This window comes from Manis pentadactyla, chromosome 17, assembly GCF_030020395.1.
Source record: "Manis pentadactyla isolate mManPen7 chromosome 17, mManPen7.hap1, whole genome shotgun sequence".
NCBI classification, from domain to species: domain Eukaryota; kingdom Metazoa; phylum Chordata; class Mammalia; order Pholidota; family Manidae; genus Manis; species Manis pentadactyla.
Genome location: NC_080035.1, coordinates 62,752,693 through 62,762,014, shown reverse-complemented (window position 1 = coordinate 62,762,014; position 9,322 = coordinate 62,752,693). Strand labels below are relative to the sequence as shown.

At 40.4% G+C, this 9,322-nt stretch overlaps 1 protein-coding gene across 1 annotated transcript; it reads left to right on the top strand.

Annotated features, from left to right (window-relative positions):
- The first annotated feature begins 1,726 nt into the window (after positions 1-1,726).
- LIG4 (DNA ligase 4) lies at positions 1,727-8,084 on the top strand. The gene is made up of 2 exons (XM_036893739.2): positions 1,727-1,963; positions 5,208-8,084. The coding sequence occupies exon 2, from the start codon at positions 5,236-5,238 to the stop codon at positions 7,963-7,965; it is 2,730 nt and encodes a 909-aa protein (XP_036749634.2). The 5' UTR covers positions 1,727-1,963; positions 5,208-5,235; the 3' UTR covers positions 7,966-8,084.
- The last annotated feature ends 1,238 nt before the right edge of the window (positions 8,085-9,322 follow it).

Genomic DNA, 9,322 nt, shown 5'->3' with positions numbered 1-9,322 from the left:
AGGATATTTCATAAATTCAAAAACAAAAGTATCCTGCAAACAGATCAAGAGCTCGAAGTCAAAGCCAGGCTCTTGATAAAAGCTTCATTTTTGATCCCTAAAATGTGCCAGGCACTAAGGCAGACTACTTACATAAATAAGTAATAGTCATAGCAACTCTATGAGATAATTAATGAAACACCCCTGATTCCCTTTTGAACCAAGCATTAGAAAAGCTAAAATAACATTGGAGACTAGGATTTGAATCAACTTGGTTTGTCAGGTTTCGTAATTCATGATTCCTCTCTTACATCACTAATACACAGTGCAATGGCTTGCATTGTAGGAGCTCAGTATATGTGGAACAAGATACAAACGTGCAGACAAGTGCCCACTCATAAGATGGGCAATTATAGGGGTCTTCTAACAACACTGCAGGGTGTTCCTCCAAAGGAAATTGATAATTAAGTTCAATAGTGGATAAAGAAATTACCCACACAAAAGTGTCTTGTGACTTCACAAATCCATAGTTGATTTCAGAAAAATGTTCAGATAATTTAGGTGAATTAGACATAGAAGGAAATTGAATGTTGTTGGGCTAAAAGGAACCATCTAGCTCTACCCTTAGCTAGCACTGTAAATTAAGTAAGTGTCAGTTTTGTGAAATGAGGTTTTTGTACATGAGACAACTCCTAAGGGCACTTAACAGCTATAAAATGTTTTCTTAGCATCTGTTGCAGCAAAACCTCTTTCATCTTAAAGCAACAATGTAATAAGAGGAAATAATTCTAAAAGTTGTTTCCCCATCCTTATGGATAATTTCTCAATTCCCCAATGTGGAAAAAGACAAACCATAAAAAAAATATTAGTAGAAATCAACAGCTCTTGCGACATAAGGTCTGGATTTGTTTTCATACCTCAGTCCTGCATATCTAGCACAATTACTGTATCATAGTAGGTGCTCAGTAAAGGTTTGCAAATAACTTTATTTTGAATCCTTGAGCAGATACTAAAAGAGTGCTAGTTGATTTCTGGGCATGAACCTGTTTATGTCTGTATGATGAATTATTTATTAGGTATTACTATGGATTATGTATTACTTCTGTATTACAAGACAAGAACTCACATCAAAGGTGCACCATCATGAAAAACAAATAGGAAAGGGCAGCTTTAAACACTTGCAAAAGCCTATTTTTCCATTAAATGAAACAGCAGAAGTTTGGGGAGAGAAGATGCACTCCTCAACCTTGTTCACTTCCGCAACTAACCAGCGAGATGAGAAAGGATCCCACTGTTTGACACACAGGAAACAGAACTCTGAGGCAGTCACTTGCTAATGACCAGGTCAGTAAGAGAGGACTTAGGCTCACGGTTCAAGTAAGGAGCCAGTGCACAGTGTTCCTGGGCCTCGCGCATCAATGAAAGCCAGGCTCTTGATAAAAGCTTCATTTTTTATCTCACGGGTCACGGGTCAGACACCACTTGCAAAAGGGCACCGGCCCCTTTGGGAGGCTTACGGAAGCCGTGCTTTGCAGTCGCATTACCGAGGTTCCCTCGGGTCCCGGGCAGTCTCGCCACTGGGTTCTCCTCTCAGCAGCCAGCCGAGCGTCACCGCGCCTGCGCAGACTGCCCCTGTGTGGGCCTCGGGGCCTGTAGGTGCGCCTGCACAGCTCATCCCGATTACGTCACGGCCCCCGGCGCTCGCAGGGAGCGACTGGGCCTGCGCCAGGAGCAGCTGGCGGAACCGGCTTCTCGGCCTCGCACTTCCGGCTTGGGGGGCGCGCCGGCTGTGTGGGCAGTGCTGCGCCGCGGCGGGCCGGGCGGTCCCGGGAGTCCGTTGCGAGCCGGTTGAAGTGTGGGCAGGCGGAGCTGGGCAGGCGTGGCCGCAGCACGGGCCGGGCCCTAGCGTCTTCTCAGTCCAGCAAACGCTTATGACCTTAGAAGTTCAATTTTATTTTCGGACAGAAAGCCCTTCAGTTCGCAGGTGAGGCGCACGGCTCCCCGGCGACCGCGCGGCGCGGGCCTCTGGCTCGGGCGCTCGGTCTGACCCCTCCCCGGGGGCCGGGCGGGGCGCTTGCGTTGGCGGCACTGGCCTCCGGGGCCGCCTCGGCTGCTCGGATCGCGTGCGTGCTGATCCCGCGGCCCCACGACCGGGACCCCCGGGCCCGAAGCCGTGGGTGCGCCCGCCTGGGGCCGCGGTGCGGACGGGGGAGTGGGCGCCGTCCGGGGAGCCTGCGGGCGCGGTCGGAGGGAGGCGCACGGAGCGGCAGTAGTTTTATCGGAATCGCCTTATGTCTCTTCTTACGCCTTGTCTCTCATTGACCTCTGGCTTTTTCTTACCACTCGCTCGTTTCTGCGAGGCCCTCCCCAGCTGTCCCAAGGGTCGTGGGACGTAGACGGTGTGAACCCATTGTCTCTCAGGGAGACACACCCTCTGGTCCGGGGTTGCACGGGGGAACCTTCTTCGATTGCTCCGGCCACTTTCTCTCTTTAAGAGCCTTGAACCACCCTATTCCCGGAGCACAGCCTTGCCGGGGGGCGCTGTGTCCCAGCGGGACCGCGTAGGCGCAGCCGAGTGGTCGATGAGCCATGGCTGTGTACTAATCGCTCGTTCTCATTTTCATGAAAGCTTCGGTGGTTGTCACAAAGTGAATGAAGTGTGCTCCTCTCCTCTTATTTGCTTAATATATTGTAATATTTATATTTTAAATGTTGCTTGGATCAACAAACACTATTTAGTACTAAAAAGGAATGATTAAACGCTAGGTACTACTGTGTTAAGAACCTTACATAAATTATCTGATGTCATCTTAATTTCTATAGTAACCAACCCCATTTTTCACTTTAGCAGAATGTTAAAGAAATTATATCATAGTCCCCCAATCACACACTGCACAGTTAAACTCAGATTGATTGGAATCCAGAGCCCTGAGCCCTAAGCACAAACTTTGGGGTTTTTTTTACAAATCACAAACATCAGCTAAAAACCTCAGAATACAGAAAATGTATTTAGAGAACATGTAAAAAGCAGTGGAAATCCTAACATTTCCTAACTTATGCCTACCTGTTTTATACTAATTTTGGAGTCCTTAACACTATAGCAGTTTTAGGATACATGTGTATCCCCACTATTACCTAAATTTCCATATATAAGAATTTGATGGAAATTTTTTGCTTGGGACTTGAGGGAAGTTGACTTTAAGACCACATAGAATCTACAGAGAGAGCATAAACTGTATACTAATCTTGAACATTCAAAGAAATACTTCGTAACATTCTTCAGTTTATATATATTATACGTAAATTGTAAATGTAACATTACATTGCCCTAATGCGCCAGCTTGAGGGAGCATGTTTTGAGAGGTAGAACAGGGAACACACATATGCAGGTGGTACAGTCAGTTATGCAAACAAGACAACAAGAGGAAGCAGTTACTGCATTAAAAGGTAAAAGTCTCAGAACGAAGTCTCCCATGGGTTTATCTCTTCATCTAACTCAGTATAATTGGGTTTTCTTTGTCAAGAATTTGAGACGTGCAGCATTTTTCCTTAAAGGCCACTAGAATGGTTGTGAAACTTTCCTAGCAGTCATAGCTGGTTTTAACCAAACTGAATCCCACCAGGTGTATTGGGGTGCATGTATATGTGTGGGTGTCCAGCCCCTGTCCTTCCCTAGTGTCCTTTCCAAGGAACTCAACTCTAGGCAGTCAGTAATTCATTCAGAAACTAAACTACCGTGTGCCAGGCGCAGTTGGCATAAATTACAACACAGTTTCCAACCTCCAGAGACGAACAGTTTAGTAAATGCGATGTTAGTAAATTAGCTGTTTGCTTTCTTGTCCTAGATATGGATAATACAGCCTTGTGCTGACAGTGTATGTGATTGATTGTTGTTTGCTGGGGTGGAGCATTTCATAGTCTCTGCACTGCAGTGGATCGCCCCAGCCCCCCTGCAGCCGCTCTGGCCCACTCCCCCGCTGCTGCACGGGGGTGTCCCCGGAGCTGACACCACATGTGAATGGTGCTTGATGTTTCTGGAGCACACGTTTTTACTTGAAGTCTTTCCTGGAAAAGTTATTTTAATGTACAAAGTTTAAGCCATATTAAAATAGCTCTGATATCCTATAGATTCAAATAGAACACGGTTTGAATATATAAAACCTTAAAGAATTTCGTACTTATGGTGCCCACTTGAGGAAATAGTCTAGACTTTGGCCCAGCAAGGTGCTTATTCTCTTTCTGGCTTTAGAAGATATCTTGTTCAGTGAAAAGCCCTGTCTCTTGACATTTTACTTTTTTGTTTTATTTTTGTTGAAGCACTTAGCATCTTACAATTAGTTCCCATTATCCCTTTTTCTTTACACAGTGTCTGCTCTGTTACGACAGAAGCATACTGTGTTGGCCTCTAGCTTGGTGCCTGGCTCATACATAGTCATGAATGGTTGGGGGATGACTGGCATGGGAATATGAACAAAAAATTTTACTATTGAATTTGAAATTATAAAACTAGAAGGAACTATGATAAAATAGAGTTAAAAGAGGTCGGTAAAGTCAGAGTTTCGGGGGAGGGTATTTGAGTTGGGTTTTGAATGCCGGAGTGATTTCATAGCTAGCAGGGAGGGACGGAAGGGTAAACACAGACGTAGGCTTTGTTTGCTGGAAGAAGAGCATACCTATTTTTCTGTGAAGGGTCCTATCTATGTATGTCTACAAACACAAATTTCAATTCAGTAACCTGATGATTTGTTAACAAACATCTATTTTAAGAAGTTTTGTATCTGGTGCTCTCTGACAGAAAAAGAGGAATGCAATTTTTCAGAAGCCCAGAAATGAAGTGAATTGAGCCTCATTTGTTTTTCTGTTATCATTTATTAGCAGTATTCCTCTTTATTATGCACTAAGTCGATAAGGAATGGAATAATTGATTCAATAGAAGTTGGAATTTTAAGGGAAAGATAACGGAAATGATCAATTTCAGTATTGTACATACAGTGAATGAGACTAGTAATGTTTTTTGATGATAAATACTAAGTAGATTGAAGTAAAATAGTCAATTTTCATTAAATGTAGAGGTTGAAAAAACATCATTTATAGCATTGATCTATTTTCATTTAGCAAACATTAATAAACATTTATTAGAAACCAGGTATTCTCTGTAAGGTCTTTATATTAAGTATCTAGTTGAGTTTTATCTTTTACTTAAAGTTACTCTCTTTCTGTTTTATTAGTTAAACCAGAGGATTCACCATCGCTTCTATGGCTGCCTCACAAGCTTCACAAACTGTTGCATCTCTTGTTCCTTTTGCACATTTATGTTCAACTTTAGAACGCATACAGAAAAGTAAAGTACGTACAGAAAAAATAAGACACTTCAGGGAATTTTTAGATTCTTGGAGACAATTTCATAATGCTCTTCATAAGAACCAAAAAGATGTCACAGACTCTTTTTATCCAGCAATGAGACTTATTCTTCCTCAGCTAGAAAGAGAGAGAATGGCCTACGGAATCAAGGAAACTATGCTTGCTAAGCTTTATACTGAATTGCTTAATTTGCCAAAAGAAGGAAAAGATGCACTTTTAAATTACCGGAAACCTACTGGAACTCGGGGAGATGCTGGAGACTTTGCAGTGACTGCCTACTTTGTGCTGAAGCCAAGGTGTATTCAGAAAGGACATTTAAGCATACAGCAAGTAAATAACATCTTAGACTCCATTGCCAGCAGTAATTCTGCCAAAAGAAAGGACCTAACAAAGAAGAGTCTTCTTGAACTTATAACTCAGAGTTCAGCACTTGAACAAAAGTGGCTTATACGGATGATTGTAAAGGACTTAAAACTTGGTTTTAGTGAGCAAACTGTATTTTCTGTTTTTCATAACGACGCTGTTGAGTTATACAGTGTCACTACAGATCTGGAAAAAGTCTGTAGGCAACTGCACGATCCTTCAGTAGGACTCACTGATATTTCTATCACTTTATTCTCTGCTTTTAAACCTATGCTGGCTGCTATTGCAAATATTGAGCGAATTGAAAAGGACATGAAACACCAGAGTTTCTACATTGAAACCAAGCTAGATGGTGAGCGTATGCAAATGCACAGACAGGGGGATGAATATCAGTACTTCTCCCGAAATGGATTTAACTATACCGATGAGTTTGGTGATTCTCCAAAGAAAGGTTCTCTTACACCATTCATTCATAGTGCATTCAAAACAGATATACAAATCTGTATCCTTGACGGTGAGATGATGGCCTACAACCCTAATACACAAACTTTTATGCAAAAGGGAAATAAGTTTGATATTAAAAGAATGGTAGAAGATTCTGATCTGCAGACTTGTTACTGTGTTTTCGATGTGTTGATGGTTAATAATAAAAAGCTAGGACGGGAGACCCTGAGAAAGAGGTATGAAATTCTTAGTAGTATTTTTACACCAATACCGGGTAGAATAGAAATAGTGCAGAAAACACAAGCTCATACTAAGAAGGAAGTAGTTGATGCTTTGAATGAAGCAATAGATAAAAGAGAAGAGGGAATCATGATAAAATATCCTCTGTCCATTTACAAGCCAGACAAAAGAGGTGAAGGATGGCTCAAAATTAAGCCCGAGTATGTAGATGGACTGATGGATGAACTGGACATCTTAATTGTTGGGGGCTATTGGGGCAAAGGTTTAAGGGGTGGGATGCTGTCTCATTTTCTGTGTGCCGTTGCAGAGAAACCCCCTTCTGGTGAAAGGCCATCAGTGTTCCATACCCTCTGTCGTGTTGGCTCGGGTTACACCATGAAAGAACTGTATGATCTGGGTTTGAAATTAGCCAACCATTGGAAGCCTTTTCATAAAAGAGCTCCACCAAGTAGCATCTTATGTGGAACAGAGAAGCCAGAAGTGTACATTGAGCCTTGTAATTCAGTCATTGTTCAGATTAAGGCAACAGAGATTGTCCCCAGTGAAATGTATAAAGCTGGCTGCACATTGCGTTTTCCACGAATTGAAAAGATCAGGGAAGACAAAGAGTGGCACGCGTGCATGACTCTAGACGAGTTGGAGCAGCTTCAGGGGAAAGCGTCTGGGAAGCTGGCATCTAAACACCTTTGCGTAGGTGATGACGATGAACCCCAAGAAAAGAAGCGGAGAGCTGCCCCAAAGATGAAAAAAGCTATTGGAATTATCGACCACTTAAAAGCTCCTAACCTTTCTAACTTAAACAAAGTGTCTAACATATTCGAAGATGTGGAGTTTTGTGTTATGAGTGGAATGGACAGCCATCCGAAGCCTGATCTGGAGAGCAGGATTGCAGAATTTGGTGGTTATATAGTACAAAACCCAGGCCCAGACACGTACTGTGTGATTGCAGGGTCTCAGAACATCAGAGTGAAAAACATAATTTCTTTAAATGAACATGATGTTGTCAAGCCTGTGTGGCTGTTAGAGTGTTTTAGGACCAAAAGCTGTGTCCCGTGGCAGCCTCGCTTTATGATTCATATGTGCCCATCAACAAAAGAACATTTTGCCAGTAAATATGACTGCTATGGTGATAGTTATTTTGTCGATACAGATTTGAGCCAGCTGAAGGAAGTGTTCTCGGGAATTAAAAATGTCGGTGAACAGCCTCCTGAAGAAATGGCTTCTGTGATTGCTGATCTAGAACATCGGTACTCTTGGGACCATTCTCCTCTCAGTATGTTCCGACACCACACTGTTTACTTGGACTTGTATACTGTTATTAATGACCTGAGGACCAGAATTGAGGGAACAAACTTAGCTATCACCGCTTTAGAGCTTCGATTTCGTGGAGCGAAAGTAGTTTCTTGTCTGGCTGAGGGAGTGTCTCATGTAATCCTCGGGGAGGATCACAGTCGTGTTGCAGATATTAAAGCTTTTCGAAAAGCTCTGAGGAGAAAATTTAAAATCCTGCGAGAAGGTTGGGTAACTGATTCAGTAGATAAGTGTGAGTTACAGGAGGAAAATCAGTATTTGGTTTAAAGCTACCTGTTCTGTTGAGGAAAACCTCCGATCAGGCTAACTCATTGCAACAGATGGTAATGACAAAAAACTACGTTTTATTTTTCTCTCTTAAAATGTATGCTTAAGCAGTGTTTTTATATATAGGATAACAGAAATTTTAACTTTTGAGATAGAAAAGACACTGAATGGCCCAAGGCCAAGAAAGAAAAAATTATTTTAGCATTGTATATTTCATGATTTTTGTAATTGAGGTGAAGTACAGCTTAAAGAAGAGATATTTATATAACATCCTTAAATAACTCTGGAATTTTTATTCCAATAGTAATAAAATACATTTAGAAGCTCCAAGAGTCATTGACCACAGGATTTTCTGACACCATATCAAAATGTTAATACTTTTTACCCAATAAAAAAGCATTGTGAGAAAAAGAAATGTTACAATTGGACTTTAAAAACATACTTTTAAATTGAAGCCTAAAATTTTTCTTATAAGTGTGAAATGTAAACAAATTAATTATTAAGTTTAAGGTCAAGCTCATAAGTAAAACCTTGTTAATGATGTCATGAGCTAAACTAGGGGAAATCGAGACTTAATGCTCTGAAAACTTAAGTTAGATCAATTTGATTAAGAAAAACCTTGCAATTTTAAAAATGCTTGGCCCACATTTGTTTTTCTAAAATAGACCATGCTTTAAAGAAAGTACTCTTAAGTAAATTTGTATACGAGTAGGAGTATTATCGAGTGATTTCCTTAGATATAGACCATTAAGTAAGTGTCAGATGGCACGTGTGTTGTGACTTTTATTACAGAGAAGTAAATTGCTTTGATTATTTACAATAATTTTTATCCTTAGGTTACTTAAAATCGTATGTAAAGTGTATAATATATATTATGTCTGGATTTATATACCAAATTTTGGAATACAACCTGTAGAATTTGAAAAAATGTTTTCATGACATTGAAATTCTTGGAATTTGGTCTCTAAGAAACTGTGTAGATTATAAGTAATTTGAAATTTTGTCCAGTTGAACAAATATATGTAATTTTGTTATGCATCTTAATTTAAATAAAATAAGTACTTTTAAAATAATTTTCTATGACATATTTATTTTAAAGTAGTTCATAATTCAGTTAGATGTTATAGTATCAATATATAATTTTTTATTTAAATCAAGTTCTTATTTAAGGTCCTTTGTATTCTATATTACTGAAAACTTTACTAACATTTTTAAACTTGTATGGTTTTATAATATTGATTGAGAGAAATTACAAAACAAATACTGGTAAGTGTAGTAGGAGAAAAAAGTACAGAATTTTACCACCGAAGTTAATAACATTCACTATTTTAGGCTATTGATGGTTAGGAAAGTGTAA